Source organism: Microcaecilia unicolor, chromosome 3, assembly GCF_901765095.1.
Source record: "Microcaecilia unicolor chromosome 3, aMicUni1.1, whole genome shotgun sequence".
NCBI classification, from domain to species: Eukaryota; Metazoa; Chordata; class Amphibia; order Gymnophiona; family Siphonopidae; genus Microcaecilia; species Microcaecilia unicolor.
In genome coordinates, this window is record NC_044033.1 from 433,319,147 (window position 1) to 433,344,056 (window position 24,910).

Sequence of the window (24,910 nt, forward strand, 5' to 3'; positions counted from 1 at the left end):
CATGACTTTTGTCTCCAGATCATTTATAGATATATTATAAACAGCACAGCTTTCAGTAGAGCCTCTTAGAGCACTCCACTACTAAACCTTTTTCTGTGTGGGTATAAAGAAGGATTTTTGAGGAGTGGTGTAACTGCAGCATGTTTAAAGGCATCAGGAGCAGTGGAAAGTAAAAGATTGTGGAAATGACAAGGGATGACAGTAGGAGAGATGGTGCTAAGTAGATGGGTGGAATAGGATCAGAGGAACAGGTAATCAGTTGGAGGAGGAAAGAAAATGTGCAGTTTCCTCTTCAGTGATTTCAGAAAAGGAAGAAAAGAAGACGGGTTGAAGGAGGTTTGAGAGAATGGACCGGGAGAAGGGGGGGTGGAGGTGAGTGGGTTGAGAACTCAGGGTTAATCTTGTAAAAGTACTCAGCCAGAGTCTGAGGAGAAAGTGTAGGTGGGGGGGGGGGGGGGGTTGAAGGTGAAGGCGCTTTCAGGAGAGAGTTCAGTCTGGCAGAGAGATAAGTGTTTGAGCCAATAGAGTTTGTCAACTGGATGTAGTAATCCTGTTGGCAAGTAATAGAGCAGGCTTGGAAGGAGATCAGCAAGAATTTGAAATGTATGAAGTCAGCATGGGCACAGGATTCAGCCAAAGGCTTTCGGCAGATCAGGCACAGGAATGTAGGTAGGGGATTCTAGATGTCAGCCAAGGCTGAGGTTTGATACGCCTTACAGAATGGGGAATGGGAGGAGCGAGAGTATCCAGAGCAGAGGAGAGAATAGTATTATAGGAAGAGACAACCTCATTGGCAGACTTGGATAACATAGTGTTTGAGAAGAGGTTTGAAACACTGGAGGACAGAGTGGAAGAGGCAATAGCTTAAAGGTTCTTAAATGTATTGGTGGAGATTGGGACTGGGGGGGGGGGCGAGTGTTTAAGTGTGAAAGTTTTCAGATGGTGGTCAGAAAGGGGAAGAGCTGAGGCACAAAGACTGGAGAGAGAGAGAAGTTGGAGAAGATTAGATCAAGACAGTGGCCATTCTGGGTGAATAGAGTAGTGGAGCAGTTGAAAATTGAAATAGGATGTTTAAATGAGAAACTGAGAAGCATAAGAGTCAGAGGGATCAGTAGCATGAATGTAATCCCCAAGAATGAGGGAAGGAGATGAAGGTTCAAGAAAGAAGTAAAGCCAGTCAAAGTCAGTAAGGAATGAAGAAAGAGACTTATCAAGGGGTCGATAAATGACTGCTACTCGGAGAGGTAGAGGAGTGAATAGATGGATGGAGCGGACTTCGAAGGAAGAAAAGCAGTGAGACTGAGGTGGAAGAAGAGGTTGAAATCTACAAGAGGGTGAGAGTAGTAGCCCAACCCCACCTCTGCAGCCAACCAGGCAAGGAGTATGGGAGAAAAGATAATGTCTATGTCACAGGGCAGCAGCTGAAACAGAGTCTTCAGGGCAAAGCTAAGTCTCAGGACAAGCAGATGGAGAGTACAAGAGGGAAAGGTTATGGATGTAGGAAAGTTTGTTGCCGACAGAGCGGGCATTTCACAGAGCACATGAGAGGCAGAGAAGAAGAAGAGAGAAACAAATTAGACTGGAGACATTCCAGTGTGACCTTCAGGAATAGGATGAGAGCTGATATGGAGGTCCAGGATTGGGATTGATATCCCCAGTGGAGAGCAGGAGAAGGAGCAAGAGAGTATGCAGAAGAGTAGGAGGGACATGACGACAGTGACGAAGATGAGATACACTCAGACAGAATGGAGATGGCTGAATGAAAGGAAGAAAATGTTGAAAGCTGAGAGCTAGGGAGAAGACAAATGGGATGGTGAAATGATGAAAGCAGAGGTATACAGTGGCTTCTGAGGGAGCAAGAGATTAGGAGGGGATAGTATCAAGTATCTTTAACCTTTCTTCATGTGAGAGGAGTTCCATCCCCTTTATCATTTTGGTTACTCTTCTTTGAACCTTTACTAATTCCACTATATATTTTTTGAGATATGGCGACCAGAACTGAACGCAATACATAAGATGAAGTTGCACCATGGAGTGATACAGAGGTGTGTTAGTATTCTCGGTCTTATTTACCATCCCTTTCCTAATAATTTCTAGCATCTTGTTTGCTTTTTTGGCCGCCACTGCACACTGGGGAGAAGATTTCAGCGCATTGTTTACAACGACACCTAGATCTCTTTCTGGGTGCTGACCCCCAAAGTGGATCCTAGCAGGTAACTATGATTTGGAGTATTCTTCCCAATGTGCATCACTTTGTGTTTGTCCACATTAAATTTCATCTGCCATTTTGATGCCCAGTCTTCCTGCAATTTTTCACAGTCTGCATGTGTTTTTAACAACTGTGAATAGTTTTGTGTCATCTGCAGATTTAATCACCTCACTCATCATTTCGATTTCCAAATGTTGAATAGCACTGGTCCCTGTACCAATCCCTGCGGCACTTCACTATTCACCCTCCTCCATTAAGAGAAATGGCCATTTAACCCTACCTTCTGTTTTCTGTCCAATAACCAATTCCTAATCCACAACAGAATGTTGTATCTTATCCCATGGTTCTTCAGATTTTCTCAGGAGACTCTCATGAGGAACTTTGTCAAAAGCTTTCTGAAAATCTAGGTATACTACATCAACCGGCTCACCTTTATCTACATATATATTCATGCCTTCAATGAATGAAGCAAATTGGTGAGGCAAGACTTCTCTTGGTTGAAACCATGCTAACTCTGTCCCATTAAACCATGTTTATTTATGGGTTCCCTAATTTTATTCTTTATAATAGTTTCCACTATTTTGTCCAGCACTAACATCAGGTCTTGGTGGTGGTGGCGGCACTCCTTTGGAAGGAGGGCATTCAAGTTCATCCTTACTTAGATGATTGACTTATCAGAGCTTCATCTCATCAGGAGAGTGTGACGGCCACGTCGTGTGTGATCAGCTTCCTGCAGTTCCTAGGTTGGGTGGTCAACGTTTCAAAGAATCAGCTCAACCTCTCTTGATGCCCGAACTATTTGAGAATTTGCTTTGACGTTCTCCAAGGCAATGTGTTCCTTCCCGACCAGCGGAGATTCCAGCTGCAGGGTCAGATTTGTTGTTTACTCCATCTGTTGAGTCCTCAGGTCTGGGAGTTTGTTCAGTACTGGGGTCCGGGACTGTGACTGGATGTCATTACATGGGTCATGGCTCACATGCATCCAGCCTTCAGCACTCCCCTTCTTATCTTAGGGTCCTCTGTTTCTCAGGACTACAACTTCACCTCCCTGGACGTTGCAGGCAAGACACAGCATGGGTTCAGTAGCTGCATACCTTCGAGGTCTACACGGATATCTCTTTGGCAATCCCTCAGTGGATATTGGTCACGCCGGATGCAGTCTTACCAGTGGAAGCTCACTGTCAACGACACGCTGCTCAGGGTCTCTGGTCCAAAGCAGAGGCCCTCTGACCAAGCAATCATCTGGAACTGAGAGCAGTCCAGTTAGCTCTGAAGGACTTCAGTATCTTCTCGGTGGGGGGGTCTCCCCGGTGTGATTGCTATCTGACAATGTGACTACAGTGGCTTACATCAGTAGGCAAGAGGGAGGTCACAGTGCTCTTCTAGCATTGGAGGCTCACCACCTGATTTGCTGAGCAGAAAATCATGTCCACATGCTTTTGGCAGTGCACATTGCTGGCAGCTTGATGTTCAGGTGGATTTTCTCAGCAGAAACGCCCTAGATCCGGGGGAGTGAAAGTTGTCGCCGACATTATTTCACCTGATCACTTAGAAATGGGGCACTCTGACATTTGGATCTCATGGTGACCAAACACAAAGACTAAGGTCTCTTGCTTTTTCAGAAGAAGAAGACATTCGGTTCAGAAAGTCTAGGGAATTGCTTTAACATTTTCCCACCATGGCTGGTGATAAGGGAGAGTTTGCCACCAGAACCTTTTTCCATCCAGGATTGGTGATTCTTATCGCTCCTGACTGGCCTCGGTATGTGGATCTGGTCTGTCTCCTGGTCGACAGTCCACTCAGTCTTCCTCATAATCATGATCTGTCTCGAGGACCTGTTCTAATGGAGAATTCCTCCCCTTTTGTTCTTATGCTTGGATATTTAAAGGTCGCAACTGAGAGAGGGGATATTTGGAGGATTCCATTACTACCTTACCGCTAGCGTGGAAGTGTTCTACTTTAGTATATGCTTGCATCTGGAAGTTATTTGAAGCCTAGTACTCCAAAAGAGTGATTTTTCTCCCTTCTCGGCATCTGTCCCTCACATTCTAGCCTTCTTGCAAGAGGGCTTTAAAAAGGTCTGCTCTCGCTCCCTTAAGGCTCAGTTGACAGCCTTATCTTGCTATAGAGGCCGCTTGTCTTGGACTTCTTTGGGCGCACATCTGGATGTGGTTTGTTAAGGGGTAACTCGCCTCAATCCTCCTGTACATCCGCCCTGTCTGGCTTGCCATCGAAATTTGGTGCTTAAAGCTGTACAACAGACACCTTTTGAGCCCATGAACAGCATCTCAGTTAAGAATCTGACATTGAAGATGGTATTTTTAGTTGCTATCTCTTCGGCTCGAGAGTTTTGGAGCTGCAGCTTTATCTGTAAAGAGCCTTTCCTTTCCTTTTCTTCACTAAGGCTGGAGTCTCACTCAGGACAGTTCCATCCTTTTTTGTCCAAGGTAATCTCAGCCTTTCTGCCTCTTTCAGGAATGATGTGGAAAGAGTTACGGTCTGTTGCGTCTGCTTTGTGTATCATATTTTGATTCGCTATTTAAAGATCACTAATGATTTCTGACATTCTGATCACCTTTTTGTTCTCTTTGGAGGCCCTACTAAAGGAAGCGTGGCTTCCAAAGATACCTTTGCCTGATGGATAAGAGAAGCGATATCTTCAGTTCAATCTTCCGTAGGCTGTATGCTTTCGCGCTACAAGCCCCATTCCACTTCTTAGGCAGAATTGCATGCGTTTTCTCTGACAGAAATCTGTAGGTTGGTTACCTGGTTTTCTTTGCGTTTTTTTCCAAACATTACTAGGTGGATGTTGCAACTTGATCGGAAGCATCTTTGGGTCATCTGTACTCCATGGCTTCCCTCCTTACTTAATCTGCTCTGATACATCCCATCAGTTCCAGGATTAATGTGCAGCTGATGACAAGGAAGGAAAAAGTATGTTGTACTGGGTAATTTTCTTTCCTTTAGTCACAGCATAGGAATCTAGAATCCCAACGTCATCTTTTGGGTTTTTTTTTCTCTATTCTGGTTTACTGTTTCAGGTTACAGTTTCTGCACTTGTTGAAGTTGTTGATATTGTTATTCATTTCTTTGTTTGCTGTGAGTAAGGAGTTTTTTTGTGGCTAATGTAATGTTGCATTCTGCTTAGTTAGGAGAAATACTGACTCACCAGGAGCCTCACCGTCCCATAAGCCAGAGAGCTCTATCTCCACCTGCTTGGTAGATGGACATAGCCCATCAGTTCCTAGATTCATATGCTGTGACTAAGGAAAGAAAATTATCAAGTAAAACATAATTTTTCCTTGTGGATCTCATGTCCCTGTGCAGTAATTTTTCTACTCTAGCTGAATGAATGAAGGTCGTGCATAACAGCTTGATCCTGAGCTTACATCCTATGATTTATAGGCTTTGTGGAAATTTAACACCCTAAGAATGTTATCTATAGCAGGTTACCTAAGTTGTGTGGCAGATATGTGCATAAGTTACAGAGCTTTTCAAATTACCACATGAAGTGCACGGTACACACATAAAAAAAAAAGGCCCACTCTAGGAATGCCTTTCTGTCTTGGAACTTTTGTGCACAGGATGTGTACATAGGTTTAAGTGTACATAGTTCAGGCAGTTTTAGAAACGGCCATGTCTGTGTGCAAATGCTGTTCTTCTCATGTAGATGCATCTTAAAATTACCCCAACACGACTAAGGATTAAGCATTTTCTTCATAGAGGTGGGGGTAATTTCTGTAACAGTGCACCTATTAAAAACAATTGGAAAATATATATTTATGAAGGCACATACATGTGTGTATGTGCTTTATAAAAGGTTCTTAAAGTAATCCTCAGTAGTGCACAAATGTTCTCTTAGAGTTATACCTATGCTGAGGCAAGGACAACTTCTGTGTGCTCCTCACAACTCTGCCCTTGGGAATAAAAATATGCATGCTCTTTTGGCAGGTGTACTTGTTCATGTGTATAAGCTGTACAATCTTATGAGCCACAAATCAATAATTTGATGGAGGATGTTTTGTAAACAGAGAATTAAGAATAATTCAGTCTTATTTTGATACTAAACTTTTGCACTTTGTGGTTCAGTTTCATATGTCACAGCTTGATTATTGCAACTCGGTATAGGTTGGTCTTCCTAAAAGGAACTAGATTGCAACTTTCAGAATACAGCTGCTAAAATGATTATCCGGTGTAGTGAATGTGATAGTTACTCAGCTGTTAGTGGATCTACACTGGTTACCGGTAAATGGCAGGTTTATTTTATAAGGTATCTCGTCTGATCTTCAAATCATTACGTGGTTTAGCTTCAGTTTTTCTATATGATTTACTCTATCATTCATCACAGTTAACTTTTAAATTAAAGAACAACATTATTCTTCTATTTAAAAGAAGTTGTGAAAGATCTTATTCTTATCATGCTGCTTCTTACTGGACATCCCTATTGATTTAAGACTTGAGAACTCTGCTTTATTTTATAAAAATCTTAAAACTGTTTTGTTTAATGAATACTTCTTAATTTAAAGATGGTTTAATGTTACTTATTTTAAGATGCATTATGTCTTTTTACCTTATTGTGCATTTTTGTTTTTATTGTGAACTGCTTTGGACTCTTTTTGGGAATTTAGCAGTCTAGAAGTGTCAAATTGGATGGATTAGAAAAACGTTTTTTTTTTCCATGTGAAAGAGATGCTTTGCACTGAAAATGATCCCTAAAGTGGGAGAAGACCTCTAGTACAGTTTGAAAACGGACTTTTCTATAGAATACGTTTTTAGTGAAAATAGGTTCATGCATTCTTCTAAAGCAGGGGTTCTCAACCCAGTTCTTGAGATAGTCAGTCAACCAGTCAGGTTTTCAGGATATCCACAATGGATATGGATGAGAGAAATTTGAATGAACTGCCTTCATTGTATGCAGATCTATCTCATGCATATTCATTGAGGTTATCCTGAAAACCTGACTGGTTATTTGAATCCCAAGGACTGGGTTTAGGACCTCTGCCCTAGAGGTAGACAGAAACCAAAATGTTAATTTATGGGTAAAAATTCCAAGAATTCCTTTGTGTTCATAAAATAGAATTCCATGAGTGGGAAAGCTGGGAAATCTCACTTTTCTTTGCTGTGTTTCAGATTATATTTCTGCAGTGTGACAGATATGTGGAGTTTCATTCCCAACATGGCCGCTATTACAGGACAAGAATACCCAAGTTTGGGAGAGACTTCTCATACCATTATCCATCCTGTGACCTGTATTTTATTGGGGCCAGGTAATGAAGCAGGTGGGGTGGTGCCATTCAGTAGCTGATTAAACTGGAAGAGTTACTTTGGCGATTTTTCTTTACTCTGGTCTGTCATGCTCTCTCTATCGTCCTGAATTCTAAGGATGTAGCTTGTTCTGGCTGATTACACATATGCTAGAGTAGCATCTGAACTTTCTTTTTGAAAAAGGTGATTATCTCTAGGTTTCTTTCCTTCCAGCTCTGAAGTGTACAGATTGAATCTGGAACAGGGGCGGTTCCTGAGTTCTCTTCAGACAGATGCCTCGTGAGTATCTCTAATAAGTGGGTGGGGATAGCATATACAGAGGGGCTAAAGTTGGGTTATATGTTAGGAATAATGCCCATAAGCACTCCTCTTCAGATTGCAACACAGTAGAATAGTAGCAGACACACAGCACGTACATCCTAATTCTGGCTTCAGTGAATACGGTAGGGTTGTAAATTTTGGGAGAGGTTTACTTCATCAGTTTCATGAATGAGATTTCTTGAGGTGTAATGTTCTACAGGCTACCATTATCAAAATTTTCTTCTCTTGGGTGTATGGTGTAAAAATATTTGTGCTTTTCATAATTTTGTGCACAATTTCATATGTTCTCTTGAGTAGATGCAGTTAATAGGAACAAGTTTGTCCTTTCCATTATGCTCTCCTATTATGCTGTACTTTTACCACTAGATGGAACCATTTCTAATTTAATTTTTGCTATCCCTAGGCACTATTGGTTTCTAGGAAGGGGGGAGGCCATGACCCTATGCGGATCCCACATAGGGTCATGGCAATCTGGCCCTTTCGATGCAGCCTCTGAGAAAGTGAAAGCTACAAGGATATTTTATAAGGAAATGTCAGTATAAAACATGTGTCAAAGTGAATTCTCTATTCAAAAAAAAAAAAAATTCCCAAAATTGTTTGAGGATGAAACGCATCTGGGAATATTGGGGGGGGGGGGGGGGGGGGGGGGGGGGGGGTTGCCTAGTGCTTCTGCTGCTGCTGCTGCTTCCGTACTAAAGTATTGGGACCCGTGGACCAAAGCGGCCATTTTCCACTCCAGCTGGATTTTTTTTTTTTTTTGGGGGGGGGGGCGGTTGGTTTTATTCAGCCATTGTTTTCAGTAGCAGGAGGCGACTTGGTGGAGTGGGGTTTTTCTCTTCTCTACCCCTTTGGCTCTGCCTGAAGGGGGGACCCCAGGGACCTTTTTGGCTCTTCCAGTAGTTTTGTCAGCCCTGCAAGCTGTTGTTGGATTTCTTCTTTGGGAGGGGCCCCAGGCCACCTTTTGGGCCTCCTGGGCTGCTATGGGTCTTCGGTCTGTTCCTCAGAGGCCAGTCTCCTCGGGGCGGGTGGTGGTGGAGGTCCACTTGGGCTTTGCTAATACAAGTTTCCCTCTTATTGTTCCGAGTGGGGGGGGGGGGGGAGAAGAGTGCCCTAGGGGCCTTTGGATTTTTATTTATTTGTTGCATTTGTATCCCACATTTTCCCACCCCTTTAGATAGACTGGGCCTGCAGTCAGATGTGGTCTCCCCAGTGGGGGCATAGAGCCATGGCCTCTAGTTACAGCAGTGACCTAGGATTCCAAACTGAGGACCAGGTTGTGGGTTCAGGTCCCACTTGGAGAAGCCCTGTTCCAGTTTCCAGGTCCTGGTTCTCTGGTCCCTTGGGAGACTGAGGAGAGGACTTGGTGGTCCTCTCGGGCTTCCGATTCCCCATGGAATGGAGGCAGTGCAGGGCTCTTGGTTAGTTGACTCGTTGGCTGGCCGGCCTTCCATGCGGTGGCAACCTCATTGATGAGGCTCCATCTCGGGTGCATCTGTGGTCTTGCAAGGTTTTTGTGTTAGCTGACCTTGGGGGGGGGGGGGGGGGGCGCTTGCTCGTTGAAGAGGACTTGGAGAAGCTGGTGAAAGATATGAGGAAGGCACAGTGGAGACTGAAAGGAGCGCAGCGCTTCTCTGCCTCCAAGGGGCGTGTTAAAGGGGAGGCCCGCTTGACGTTCCTTGATTTATGGACGTGGCCAAGGTTGATCCTTCAAGCACGGTTCCTTCATGACCTAAGAGAGCCGGTGCTGTAAGTTCAGCAGGGGGAACAGCGGCCACCCGTCCTGCCCAGTGAGGGTGCACCAGGCTCCTCATCCTCCAAGTGGGAAGCAGGCTGTATCTCTTTCCAGGATGATGGGCCTGTACAACCTTGGCTCAGTGGGTCCTGGAAGGGGTATTCTCTGGAATGTGCCTATCCGGTGCCCAATGTCTTCATGGCCTCTCTGTGCACCCTGCTGCTTCTGTACACTCTTACTGCAATGGAACCCATGCCTCTGGTAGAGTACAGTCTTGGACAGTACTCTATTTTGTGGTCTTAAAGAAAGGCGGCTCCTACCGGACAATCTTGCCTTGCAGGAGGTCAGCGCTTGCCTCGGAATCCAGCACTTTCAATAGAGATTCTGTCATTGCGTCGGTGACACGGGGAGTTTTTGACTTCCCTGGACCTCATAGAGACTTATCTGCATATCCCCTGTGTGGATCTTCACAGGAAATATCTGCACGCTGGGCAGCAATTTCTGTTTCGGACCCTGTCTTGGACTGGGCTACTACACTGTGCACGTTTCCATAGTGATGATGGTTATAGGCAGTCGGTGGCCCAACTGTTTGGGGAGACTAAAGGGGGTGAGGTTAGGGGTGGGGCTTATATCCATAATTGTCTGACAACACACAGAAAAGAAAAGTAAAATACTCACAATTAATACCTTTAACAATTCAACATCAGATCCTCCAAAATATTATAAAACCATGTCTGATGTTGTGACAAACTAAAATTAATTTAAAGTGTTGATGTCACCTTAGTACGGCCAACACACAATCTCTCCACTGCAAAACAGTATACACAAACTTGTGCAAAAACACAGTCAGAAACTTACCAAACCATAACAGCACTAATGCCAAGGACAGGACAAGCTACAACCTTATGTGTGGAAAGGCAGCACTGTAATTACACGAGGCTCTAAAACACTAATACGCTACCTTGTGAAAAAACAAAACAGAAAAAGGACAGGACGTCTGGCCGACTCACTCAGAACAGAATCCTTCCAAATTAGCTGCAGCAAAGCGCCGGACCGAAGGACCGGCGCTAAGAGGACTTCGGCTGGTGGGGGTTGGGGTCCCCCGCCAGCACAGGTACCTGACAGCGGCAGGGGAGGGTTAGCTGCGGTGGGAAGGGGGGACCAAAAGGGTCGGTGGTGGGGGGGCCAGGGCAAATCTGGGAGGGCTCACACCCCCGTGGCCCCACGTAGCTATGCCCCTGCCCCTCCATCCATCCATCCATATCTAGCAATTGTTCTCTCTCCCCTGCCCTCCTCTCCATGTCCAGTGATTTGTCTTCTCCCCCCTGTCCTCCCCTCCCATCCATGTCCAGCGATTCTCCTCTGCCCTTGTCCTCCCCTTCATGCCCAGTGATTTCTCCTCTCTTCCCTGCCCTCCCCTCCCATCCATGTCCAGCAATTCTCCTCTGCCCTCCCCTCCCATCCATGTCCATCGATTCTCCTCTGTCCTCCCCTCCCAGCCATGTCCGGTGACTTGCCCCAGCCCCTCTTCTCAACCCCCAAGTTCGAGGTATAACCCAGCCCCACCTGCCTGTCCTCAGCTCCCCGACAGTCCTCCATTCCGTTTCTGCTGCAGCCGCCCTGCATTTAAACCTGTTATTTTAAGTCGCAACGGTGGCTCGAGTACAGCCTTTCCCTTCCCGCTCAATGTCCCGCCCTTCACGGAAACAGGAAATACCTCATCAGAGGAATGCGGGACACTGAGTGGGAAGGGAAAGGCTGGACTCGAGCCGCTGCTGCGACTTAAAATCAGGTTTAAACGCAGGGCGGCTGCGGCAGGAACATAATGGAGGGCTGTTGGGGAGTTGAGGGCGGGCTTAGCCTAGGGTGGGGGAGGGAGGAGGTGGAAGATACAATTTGTTCTTGACTGTATCGGCGGGGCCACATTTGAGGAGAAGGCAGGCAGGGAAGATCACAGCTGGGCTGGGGAGGCTTAGCCTCCCCAAGCCTCTTATACGGGGCGCCTATGATGATGCTTGTGGCTGCACATCTTTGGCGCCATGGAGTTTCGGGTTCTCCTGTACCAGGTTGACTGGCGAATTTGTAGAATGCAGTGGCGAAGGCTGGTCAGGCCACTGCTTTGGTCTCTCTCTTGGAGTCTCTGGACTGGGCCATGAATTTGACCCAAGGGCCTCTGGATTCTGTCTCAGGTTCTGGAGTCACTGGGAGTCTGCTTCATTAGCTGGGAGATAGCGTTCCTTTTAGATGAGTGGAGATTGAAGCTGCAGGCGCATAGCCACAGGTTGTGTGAGCTTTCGCAGCTCCTGGGCTTCATGGCTCCAACTCTGGAGTTGGTGCCTTGGGTAAGGACTCACATGCTCCCTTTACAGTGGGCCCCAAGGTCATGCTGGGCTTTACCTCTACCTGCTGGTAGGAAGGAATAACACCAATGATGCGCACAATGTGCATCGAAAGCCATTCGCTATGTTCAGCCGTTCACCCTACATGTGTAACACTCACCACACACAAGACCATGTGGCCTATCCAGTCTGCCCATCCATGCCATCTACTCTCCCTATTACTCCCTTAGAGATCCTATGTACTTGTCCCAAGCTCTCTTGAATTCAGATACTGTTTTTGTCTCCACCACCAGAAGGCCATTCCACAAATTCACCACCCTTTTCTGTGAAGAAGTATTCCTCTGGCTACTCCTGTCACCTTCATCCTATGTGCCTTCATTCCAGTTTCTTTTCAATTGAAAGAGACTCGCCTCCTGTGCATTTATGCCATATACGTATTTAAATGTGCCTATCCTATCTCCCGCTTTTCTTCCAAAGTATGCATAGTGAGATGTTTAAGTCTGTCCCATATGCTTTATGACAAAGACCACTGACCTTTGTAGTAGCCGCCCTCTGGGCAGACTCTTGTTTATATCTTTTTCGAGGTGCAGTTTTCAGACTTGTACATAATATTCTAAGTGAGGTCTCACCAGACTGTTATATAGGAGTGTCATCACTTCCTTTTTTTCTATTGGCCAGTCCTCTCCCTGTGCACCCAAGCATCCTTCCAGCTTTCACTGTCGCCTTTGCTACCTGTTTGGCCACTTTAAGATTATCACATTCGATCACACCCAAGTTCCGCTTCTCTTTCGTGCAAAAAAGTTCACCCCCTAAACTGTACTGTTCCTTTGTTTTTTTTGCAGCCCAAATACATGACCCTACATTTTTTTTAGCATTAAATCTAAGCTGCCAAATTCCATACCATTCCTTCTGGCTTTTGCTATTTCCTTCCTCATGTTATCCACACCTTCAGGGGTGTCCTACCCTATTGTTGATTTTGGTATCATCTGCAAAGAGCCAAACCTTACCATAGTAACATAGTAAATGACAGCAGATAAAGACATGAAAGGTTCATCCAGTCTGCCCAGCAGTCACACTCGTTATCAAATTGTGATTAAACAAGCAAGCAACCAACCAACTCTATGTCCAGAGTGCCTATACCTCTTAAGATCTTAGGAGTCCTTATCGATGACATCTTACTCTTTAAACCCCATATCTCATTGATCATCAGGAAATCATTTTTTGTTCTTCGACAAATTTGTCTTGCCAGATATCTCTTTGAGAAATCCTTAGTTCGTCTTCTGGTTCACTCATTAGTACATTCCCATCTTGATTACTGTATTTTTATCTTACAAGGATTACCATTATCTGCTGCACAGATTACAGCTTGTCCAATATACAGAAGTTAAATTGATTCACGGTGCTAAGAAATTTTGATAGGGTTTCTCCACTTCTTTAAGCAGAGCATTGGTTGCCTATTCAATATCATATTTTCTCTATGATCACTGTTTCCACTTTCCAAATCCTCCACTCTGGTCTTCCCCTCTTCTTAAACATCTTATTTCCTATTCCTCTATGTGTTCTCTACATTCTTCTCAACATCATCTTCTCGTTATACCGTAATTTCTTCAGGTTAAATCATATCTTGCCAGAACTACCACATTTTCAGCTGTTGCATCTACTTTGAATTATCTTCCTCTACCCTTATGAATTGAATCTTCTTTTCTACGATTTAATGCTATTCTTAAAGCCCATCTTTTCACCAAAGTGTTTCCATCTTCTTCGTTATGAGTATAGTTCTCTGCATTTGCTACCGCTCGAAGCAAGCTTTTTTCCCCATCACATTTACATTAATTTATCTTTTTTTCACTTTTCCTCCCTACCTTTTGTCTCTTTTTTTAATTTGAATAAGTTAAGTAATTTCTACTCCTCCCTTGAATTTTTATTAAATTCACTATGTAATTTAATTTTGCCCTTTGTTTCCATCCTTTCATTTAATTATATTACATTTGATTTGTTAATTGCTTAGATACATTTTTATTATTTGCTTTATATTAAATAAAGCTGAACTGTGAACAATAAATGTGATATAAAATACTTGATCATTGTCTCTTTTTGGCATTTCTGGGACACAGACCGTAGAAATCCGCCCAGCCCTGTGCTTGGGTTCCAGCTATTGAAGTTGCCGTTGAAGCCCTCTCAAGCCCATTCTAAACCAGATTGCCATATACAGGACCCAGACAATATAAGCATGCCCAACACCAGCCTTATCTCTTCACAGCTGGAGTTGTCATCTGAGCGCCACTCGACATGCAAACACACATTGCAACCATTTAAGTTTTGTTTTTTATACTATTCATTTTCTAATTAGAGATTCTCTGTGTTTATCTTGTACCTTTTTGAATTCAGTCACCATTTTTTTTCCTCCACCTCCCTTAGGAGGGCATTCTAGGCATCAACCACCCTCTCTGTGAAAAAGAATTTTCTGACATTACTCCTTTAACAGTACTGTATCACAAAAATGTTTTAATATAAACCAGCCCAAAAATGGAACCTTGTGGCACACCACTGGTAAAATCCTTTCTCTGAGGACAAGCAGACCAATAATTTGGGTTTGGCACTTTAAAAAAAAACTTTGTACAGCTTTAAGAGCACGGGACCTTCAGTTATCTTTTTTGGCCTTGAAGGGAGGATGCCTTTCTTGGTGGTACTCATAGCTCGGTTCGTGAGATTTTCTCAGAGAGTATATGTTGTACCTTCCTGTGCCTTTTTATCTTTTTTTGACACGTTTTTAGGGTTTGTTTGGTTTTTTTTTGTTTTTTTTTTTGTTCCTTTTTAAGTTTCCTTTCTTTTCTGTGCTTGGTAGGTCGCGCTCAGGCCTGGGGTTCAGTTGGGCTTGCCCCTTACTTCTTTATGGTACTGTGCTCCTTTCCATCAAGTCTTTTGATTTGGCTATGGCTGTTTTTTCTTCCATGTAATTCAAGGGTCCTAGTGGCTTCAAATGCTGCAGCCGGTGCAGTGGGTCTGTCTCTGGCAAAGACACCTATTCTTGATGTCTTCAGTGTTTGGGGCCTGAACATACCCCTTTTAACTGTGTTCTTTGCCTTCATATGAAGAAAAGAGCTAGTTGGCCAGAGAGGCTCAATGAGAAGATTTTTGGAGCCAGGTCTGAATCCTTGACATTGGTATTGGCATCAATGTCTTTGTTATTGACTTTGGCATCAGGAGTTCCATCTGCATAGGGTGCATCAGTCCGCATGGCTGCTAGTCCCTTAGATACTGAGAGTGGCCATGCATCGAATGGGTCTCCACCTGCCTTGATGCCAATTGCTGTGCAGGTCCCCCAGGACCGGTCAGAATTGAACTCAACCCTGAGGCAACATGAGGATTTAATGTTGTCGGCACCGAGAAGTTTCAATGACCAGCATCGGGGGAAGCCCAAAAAGCATTAATGTGGAAACACCCAGGTAGCCAAGAAGCTTCAGCGCTGGGAGGACTGCTCCTACTCTATATAGAAGGTGCCAATATGTGGGTCTCCCCGCAGCCAGGACCAGGCACCCACACTGACTCTCAACAGTTCAGCAACCTGTCTCTGAACCAAAGCCACAGCCATTTTCAATGTCAGCCCTCGATGAGCGTCTCTGGGCCTTGCTCCCTGGGCTCTTGGCAGGGCTATTACTTCAGAGTGCACCGGTGTCTGGGGTGGTTGTGCCTGCAATGCCTCTTGCTGCTGTACTGCATAGCTATCAGCCTGCATTGAGGTTTCCGACACTGGTGCCGCCTATGTCTGCACCTTCTCGACGTCGGAGGAGGAAGCTTCGCCAGAATCGAGGCTGGAGCCTACCCCTCGATGCTCCTCTCTGGGACATGGTTCCTACTTGTCGAGGTGGGCTTGATCTCAGCCCTCCCATGAGGAGTTTCTCGCTGACACCAATGAGGAGCACTCGTGGGGAGTCTGATGAGAATCCATGGTACTTCTTGGAGGAGGAGTCTTATGGTATCCTATCTGTTCCCTTTCCTCCACAGGAAATGGTGGCTGCCATTCCTATTCCTTTGGAAGTGGAGGACGAGCCCAGGGCTACGATGTTTGAGGTCCTGGACTGTGAATCTCCTCCTAGAAAGGCTGTCACAGTCCCACTTCATGAGATCTTGCAGGATGTTCAGATGAAGAACTGGGAGTCCCCTCTGTCGGTCCCTGTCCTTTCTAAGAAGGTTGACATGGTGTCAACCTTTCTAAGAAGGTTGACATGGTGTCAACCTTTCTAAGAAGGTTGACACCATGTACCGGCTTTAGTCTTCCCCTGGATTTGATAGGCCGTGGTTGCTGCCTCATTCCTTTTTGGTGGAATCTGTGCTCAAGAGCCAGGAGTTCTAGGGACTATGCTTCGGTGCCCCCTGGCAGGGAAGCTAGAACCTTAGATTCTTTTGGGCTGTAGACGTATTGGGCCTCTATGCTCATCTCCTGTATCCAATCATACCAGTTCTACACAAGCCTGTACTTGAGGTCCTTGTTGCACAGTATGTCTGATTTGGAAGACACTCTCCCATCGGAGCAGGCCGAATCTCTTCGCCAGTTGGTCAAGCAGCAGAAGGTATGTCATAGGTTCTTGGCCAGGGGCCCCTACGATAACTTTTGATGTGGCGTCCAAGATCTCTGCTGAAAGTATAGTGATAAGCAGACTCTCATGGCTGCATGTCTCGGACTTGGACCTGGCAGAGTTTGGCAGATGCCACGTGCCAGTGGGATAACCTTTTCAGAGAGAAAGTGGAGGAGATCACGGACCTCATCAAGAACTACAACGATACCATTGATACTGTCTCCCACCGGACGCCTTCTGCTACTGCGTCCTCATCCAGGCAATTTTAGAGTAAGTCAAAGAGGAGTCCCTACTACTCACAGGCATAAGTACGCTCCTCACTAGACTCGGCCCCAGCACGCTCGTTCAGCATGAGCCTAATGCCCTGCCAGCTCCCCAGTCAAAGTCAGGGATGGGCTTTTGACTGACTCCAGTAGTGTATAACCACCATAAAAGTGACCGTCCCGGATGACCTACTTGTCGGGGGGAAGCTGAAGTGTTTTCAAGAAGGTGGCCCCTTGTAACCTCCAACTGGTGGGGTTCTTCAAATGGTCCATCTTGGTTACGCTCTACATTGGCAACAGAGACTGCCAGATTGCCAACCAAGAGCAAATCACTACAGCTCTCAGCACAAGCAGGTACTTTCAGAGGAACTCTCCACCCTTCTGAAGGCCCATGCGGTCAAACCAGGGGAAGAAGGGAAGGGATTCTATTCCAGGTACTTCCTTGGGCAAAAGAAGATGGGGGGAGGATGCATCCCATCCTAGATCTAAGGGCCCTGAACAAATTCCTGGTCAAAGCAAAGTTCAGGATGGTTTCCCTGGGCACCCTTCTCCCAATGATTCGGGAAAAAGATTGGCTATGCTCTCTGGATGCTTACACTCATATCCCGATACTTCCATGTCACCGTCTTCAGTTTCGGCTGAAGACACATCACTTTCAGTATCGTGCGTTGCCTTTTGGTCTCACGTTGGCTCCCAGGGTCTTTACAAAATGTCTTGCAGTATTCACAGTGTTGCTACGCAGACTGGGAGTCCGTGTGTTCCCCTATCCGAACGATTAGCTGGTGAAGGTCATGTTGAGGGACTGTGCTCAGGAGTCCATGAGGAGAACTATTCGGGTGTTAGAACTTCTAGGGTTCGTTTTAAACTACCCCATATGCTCCCTGTCCCACAGTTGGAATTCATTGGAGCCCTGCTAGATACATAGCAAGCATGAGCTTTTCTCCCTGTGCTGAGGGTGGACACTTTTGTCGCTCTTGCCACTCAAGTTCTGGCCTGTTAGCAGGTCACAGCTCAGCAGATGCTGAGATTGTTAGGCCACATGACCTCCACCATCCATGTGACACCCATGGTACGTCTTCACATGAGAAGTGCTCAGTGGATCCTAGCTTCCCAAATTTCTCAGCCCCAGAAGGTACTGATGTGTCCCAACTGGGTTGGGGAGCTCATTTTGATGGGCTTCACACTCAGGGTGCCTGGTCAGCCCAGGAGACAGATCTCCACATTAACTTTCTGGAGCTTTAGGCAATCTAGAACACGGTAAAGGCTTTCGGAGATTGGCTGATCAACCAAATTGTACTCATTCAAATGGACAATCAGGTTGCAATGTGCTACACCAACAAGCAGGGTGGCACTGGATCATGCCTTCTGTGTAAGGAGACCATCCGTATGTGACATTGGGCACCCCACCATGGGATGCATCTGAAAGCCACTACCTAGCAGGCAAGTCCAATAGACTGAGCTGCAACTGTGGTCACTCAACATGGGTGTTGCTTCCAAGTGTGGGGCACGCCCTCGGTGGATCTCTTTGCCACTCAGTTCAATCACAGAGTCCCCCAATACTGGTTCAGGCTCCGGCCATGACAGATGACATCATATGCCTTCCTCCTTCATCGGGGGAACGGTCTTCTGTATGCGTATCCCCCTACACCTCCTGTGGGGAAGACTCTGAGGAAACTCAAGAAAGACTGCGGAACCATGTTTCTGATCGCACCATTTCTGGAGTTATCCTCCAAAGAACCATGGAGACTGGCATGTTTTCCGACCCTCATCACACTGAACGAGGGGTCTCTTCTGCATCCCAACCTCCAGTCTCTGGCCTCACGGCCTGGATGCTGAGAGCTTAGAATTTGCTTCCTTGCATCTTCCAGAGGGTGTTTCCAAGGTCTTGCTGGCTTCCCAAAAAGATTCCAGTGAGAGATGTTACTCTTTCAAATAGAGGAGGTGTGCTGTTTGGTGTGAGGGCAAGGCCCTAGATCACATTTCCTGTCCTACACAGACCCTGCTTGCATACCTTCTACTCCTCTCTGAGTCTGGTCTCAAGACCAACTCTGTAAGAGTTCACCTTAGTACAATTAGTGCTTATTATTGTTGCCCCAGGTACAAAGATTGTGAGCCCTATAAGGATAGAAATACCTGCTTATGTGTACAGCGCTGCATACATCTAGTAGCACTATAGAAATGATTAGTAGTGTAGAGGGTAAGCCCATATTTAGACAGCCTCTAGTTGTTCGATTCATGAGAGGTTTGCTGTTGACAAAGCTCCCTGTTAAGCCTCCACCGGTGTCATGGGACCTCAACGTTGTCCTCGCCCATCTGATGAAAGCTCCTTTTGTGCCACTTGATTCCTGTCATTTGAAGTACTTGACCTGGAAGGTCTTGTTTTTGGTGGCTGTTACTTCAACTTGCAGAGTCGGTGTGCTTCAGGCGTTAGTAGTGGATCCACCTTATACTAAGTTTCGTCACAACAGAGTAGTTCTCCGCACGCACCCTAAGTTCTGACTAAGGTTCTGTCAGAGTTCCATGTGAACCAGTTGATTGGCTTGCCAACATTCTTTCCTAGACCTTATGCCCATCCTGGCAAAAGCGCACTGCACACCTTGGACTGCAAGTGAGCATTGGCCTTTTACTTGGTGCAAACTAGGCCCCACAGTCCACCCAACTTTTTGTTTTGATCCCAACAAGATGGGGGTAGCCATCGGTAAACGCAGTTTCTAATTGGCTGGCAGACTACATTTCCTCCATTTATGCCCAGGCTGGGTTGGCTCTTGAGGGTCATGTCAAGGCTCACAATGTCAGAGCCATGGCTGTGTCGGTAGCCCACTTGAAGTTAGCCTCCATTGAAGAAATTTGCAAGGCTGCAATATGCTCTTCAGTCTACACATTCACATCTCACTGCTGCCTTGAGCTGCATACCTGACGCAACAGTCTATTTGGACAGATGGTAGTACAGAATTTGGGATCTAGAATCCAACTCCAACCCCCCCTCCCCCCGGTCCGTTTTGTTCTGTTTCATGCTGCACTTCGTACAGTTTGTTTATAGTTTCAGGTTAATCTGTGTTTTGACCTTGTTGTTCACTACTGTTTTCGGTGAGCCTGGCAGCTAGGGATTCCCACGTGTGAGAATTATTGGCCTGCTTGTCCTCGGAGGAAACGAAGATTCTTACTGTAGCAGGTATTCTCTGAAGACAGCAGTCCTTATATTCTCACATACCCTCCCTCACTCCGCCCCTTGGAGTTGTCTCTCTGCTATTTCATTGTACTAGTGGTCCCGCGCTCTCGCGGCGGGCGGGAGGGCATTCACGCATGCACAGTGGGAGCACTGCACATACTTTTAAAGCTGTACAAAGCTTTTTTTCAAGCTCCAGACCAGGCAGGCAGCTTGGGACACGTCACCCACATGTAAGATATATGGCCTGCTCTCCTCAGAGAATACCTGCTACAAGTGAGTATCTTCACTTTTCCTCAGAATGAGCTTCGTTTACCACTGCCCACTGTCACCTTCCACTCAATCAGTTCCTAATCCAGTCAGTCACTTTAGGGCCAATACCAAGGGCACTCAGTTTATATATATTAGTTGTCTATGCAAAACCATGTCAAAGGTTTTGCTAAAATCTAAATACACCACATCTAGCACTCTCCCTTGATCCAAATCTGTGGTCACCCAGTCAAAGAAATTAATTGGATTTGTGTGACAAGACCTTACCTCTAGTGAAACCATGTTGCCTTGGGTCTTGTGATCCATTGGATTCCAAAAACTCTTCTATTCTCTGTTTTTAAAGCATTCCATTAATTTACTTGCCACAAACGTCAGACTTACTGCAACCTCTTCCCTAGTGATGACTACCACCCCCCCCCCCAACAGCTTAGGGTGTACGTTTAAAAAATGGCAGGCATGACGGGATGCACCAAGCAGGGTCAGTCTGCCCAAATAATTGAGTTTTTCAGAATGAGTAGAAAATGACTGCTGCGTTTTTAATGCGGCAGTAATTTGCATGTTCATTTAAATAATGCATCCCATGGACAATTTCTTTGCAAAACTGTCACGGTAGAAGCCCTGGCTGTAAATATGCAGCTTTCTGTTTGAAACCTTGAATTGCTACTTGAGATGGTGGGGGATGGAAGGTATTTATTTATTTTTGTTTGTATTTAAATTTCTTATATACTTCTTGCAAGCCTTAACACTATCAATGCAGTTTCTCCGAGGACAAGCAGGCTGCTTGTTCTCACAACTGGGTTGACGTCCACGGCAGCCCCCACCAACCGGAACAAAACTTCGCGGGCAGTCCCGCACGCAGGGCACGCCCACCGCGCATGCGCGGCCGTCTTCCCGCCCGTGCGTGACAGTTCCCGCTCAGTCTTTTCTTTTCCGCGCTGGAGAGTGCCGTGTTCGTCTCTCTCTGTCAGCCCCGGAAACCAGATCGCGTTTTCGCGCGAATCTTCTTTTTTTTTTTCGTTGTTTGCGTTTTCTCTTTTAGTTTCTTTTACAAAAAAAAAACAAACGCTGAACTTTGTTTTTCCCTCGTCTCTTAGCGGGGGCGTCGCGTTGCGGCCTTGTGGCCGCGCGGTCGATTTATTTTCGAGGTGTGATTTTTACCGCCACCATCGACGACTTTGATTTCGCCGACGCGATTTTTCCGTCGATGTCCTCGAAGGTCCCAAGTGGATTTAAAAAGTGTGGTCGGTGCGGCCGGCATATCTCGCAGACCGACACTCACGCTTGGTGCCTTCAGTGCCTCGGGCCGGAGCACGATACCAAGACGTGTACTTTGTGTCTCGGTCTCCGGAAACGGACACAAGTAGCGAGGCAAGTTCTTCGGGACCATCTTTTTGGAACTTGCGCCGGCCCCTCGACGTCGACTTCGACGGCATCGGTATCGACGGCCGGTTCTTCGGTACCGGTATCGATGTCCACGAAATCGGCACCGGTGGCATCGACCCCAGGAGCACAGGTCCCGTCGGCCCGCCGGTCCCCCGGTGAAGGCAGGGGTGAGAGGCCGCGTGGGCAGTTGGCCCCGGTCACTCCCTCTACCCAGGGCCCTCGGGACCGAACCCTGTCGGACCCGGCCCCTCGAGGCCGAGGGGGATCGACCTCCTCCTCAATTCCACCAAGCGCCGATGACGGGCACCGCAAAAAGACGAAGAAACACCGTCATCGGTCACCCTCGATGCATCCGGCTCCCGGCGCCGGAGATGAGTCGACGCCGAGGAAGCGGCAGCGTCGAGAGGAGAGGTCCCCCTCTGTAGTAGAGGTACCGCCGCGTCAGGGTGCCAGCACTTCGGTGCAGTCTCCTGGACCCGAACAGCTTCCGGCACCGACGCCTCTACCGGCCCCCTCGCCTTTCCCGACAGCGGGCCTGGACGAGTGCTTCCGAGCCATCCTTCCGGGGATTCTGGAAGGGCTGATGCGCCAGACTGTGCCGGCGCCGGGGGTGCTTGCGCCCTCGGCGCCGTTGACTGTGGCGCCGGCGTGCTCTAGCCCGGTGCCGAGGCCTTCGACGCCGACACCGCTTGCGGCACCAGTCTCGACCGCCACGCAGGTGGAGTCGACGTCAATGGAGGGAGCTTCATCCCCACCAGTGCGGGAGTCCACCGCTCGACGACGCCACCGAGGCCTCGGTGCCTCGACGTCGAGCCGGGCCCGGTTGAGGACTGAGCTGCACGAGCTCATGTCCGACACCGAGGAAGAGGCCTCGTGGGGGGAGGAGGAGGACCCCAGATATTTCTCCTCAGAGGAGTCTGTGGGCCTTCCCTCCGACCCCATTCCTTCACCAGAGAGAAAGCTCTCGCCACCTGAGAGCCTCTCCTTTGCCTCCTTTGTCAGGGATATGTCTATTTGCATTCCCTTTCCCGTGGTCTCTGTGGATGAGCCGAGGGCTGAGATGCTCGAGGTCCTCGACTATCCATCACCACCTAGAGAGTCCTCCACGGTACCGTTGCACAATGTCCTCAAAGAGACACTGCTTCGGAACTGGTTGAGACCACTATCTAATCCCACCAGCCCCAAGAAAGCAGAGTCCCAATACAGAATCCACTCGGACCCAGAGTTAATGCGGCCCCAATTGCCTCATGACTCGGCGGTCGTGGACTCTGCTCTCAAGAGGGCACGGAGTTTGAGGGATACCGCCTTGGCGCCCCCGGGGCAGGAGTCTTGCACTCTGGACTCGTTTGGGAGGAAGGCCTACCAATCTTCCATGCTCGTGACCCGCATCCAGTCTTACCAGCTGTACACGAGCATCCACATGCGGAATAATGTGAAGCAACTGGCGGACCTGGTTGACAAGCTCCCGCCGGAGCAGTCCAGGCCTTTTCAGGAGGTGGTCAGGCAGCTGAAGGCGTGCAGAAAGTTCCTGTCCAGGGGTATTTATGACAACTGTGACGTGGCATCTCGTGCTGCGGCCCAAGGTATAGTGATGCGCAGGCTCTCATGGCTGCGTGCCTCTGACCTGGACAACCGCACCCAGCAGAGACTGGCCGACGTCCCTTGCCGGGGGGGATAATATTTTTGGCGAGAAGGTCGAGCAGCTGGTGGACCAACTGCATCAGCGGGAAACCGCCCTCGACAAGCTCTCCCACCGGGCGCCTTCAGCATCCACCTCAGCAGGTGGACATTTTTCCCGGGCCCGGCAGGCTGCGCCCTATGCCTTTAACAAGCGTAGGTACACCCAGCCGGCCCGAAGGCCTCGTCAGGCACAGGGACAGTCCCAGCGCGCTCATTCTCGTCAACAGCGTGCGCCTAAGCAGCCCCCTGCGCTTCCACAGCAAAAGCCAGGGACGGGCTTTTGACTGGATCCATGGGAACATAGCCGCCCTCAAAGTGTCCGTACCGGTCGATCTGCCGGTCGGAGGGAGGTTAAAATTTTTTCACCAAAGGTGGCCTCTCATAACCTCCGACCAGTGGGTTCTCCAAATAGTGCGGTGCGGATACGCCCTGAATTTGGCCTCCCTGCCACCAAATTGTCCTCCGGGAGCTCAATCCTTCAGCTCCCATCACAAGCAGGTACTTGCAGAGGAACTCTCCGCCCTTCTCAGCGCCAATGCGGTCGAGCCCGTACCACCCGGGCAGGAAGGGCAGGGATTCTATTCCAGGTACTTCCTTGTGGAAAAGAAAACAAGGGGGATGCGTCCCATCCTAGACCTGAGAGGCCTGAATAAATTCCTGGTCAAAGAAATGTTCAGGATGCTTTCCTTGGGCACCCTTCTGCCAATGATTCAGAAAAGCGATTGGCTATGTTCCCTGGATTTAAAGGACGCATACACTCACATCCCGATACTGCCAGCTCACAGACAATATCTCAGATTCCGCCTGGGCACACGGCATTTTCAGTACTGTGTGCTGCCCTTTGGGCTCGCCTCTGCCCCACGGGTGTTTACAAAGTGCCTCGTGGTGGTAGCGGCGTATCTACGCAAGCTGGGAGTGCACGTGTTCCCATATCTCGACGATTGGCTGGCCAAGAACACCTCGGAGGCAGGAGCTCTCCGGTCCATGCAGTGCACTATTCGCCTCCTGGAGCTGCTGGGGTTTGTGATAAATTACCCAAAGTCCCATCTCCAGCCAGCCCAGTCTCTGGAATTCATAGGAGCTCTGCTGAATACTCAGGCGGCTCAGGCCTTCCTTCCCGAAGCGAGGGCCAACAACCTCCTGTCCCTGGCTTCACAGGCCAGAGCGTCTCAGCAGATCACAGCTCGGCAGATGTTGAGACTTCTGGGTCATATGGCCTCCACAGTTCATGTGACTCCCATGGCTCGTCTTCACATGAGATCTGCTCAATGGACCCTAGCTTCCCAGTGGTTTCAAGCCACCGGGAATCTAGAAGATGTCATCCGCCTCTCCACCAGTTGCCGCACTTCACTGCACTGGTGGACCATTCGGACCAATTTGACCCTGGGACGTCCATTCCAAATTCTACAGCCCACGAAAGTGCTGACGACGGATGCATCTCGCCTGGGGTGGGGAGCTCATGTCGATGGGCTTCACACCCAGGGACTGTGGTCCCTCCAGGAAAAGGATCTTCAGATCAACCTCCTGGAGCTCCGAGCAATCTGGAACGCACTGAAGGCTTTCAGAGATCGGCTGTCCTGTCAAATTATCCAAATTCGGACAGACAATCAGGTTGCAATGTATTACATCAACAAGCAGGGGGGCACCGGATCTCGCCCCCTGTGTCAGGAAGCCGTCGGGATGTGGCGTTGGGCTTGCCAGTTCG

The 24,910-nt window shown here is 47.7% G+C and overlaps 1 protein-coding gene across 1 annotated transcript in view; it reads left to right on the forward strand.

Annotated features, from left to right (window-relative positions):
• The window catches only part of NOL10 (nucleolar protein 10), a 189,614-nt gene that overhangs the window by 30,817 nt on the left and 133,887 nt on the right, over positions 1 to 24,910 (forward strand). Inside the window, 2 exon segments of the mRNA XM_030198866.1 lie at positions 7,340 to 7,476; positions 7,688 to 7,753. Of these exon segments, the coding sequence (XP_030054726.1) occupies positions 7,340 to 7,476; positions 7,688 to 7,753 (203 nt within the window).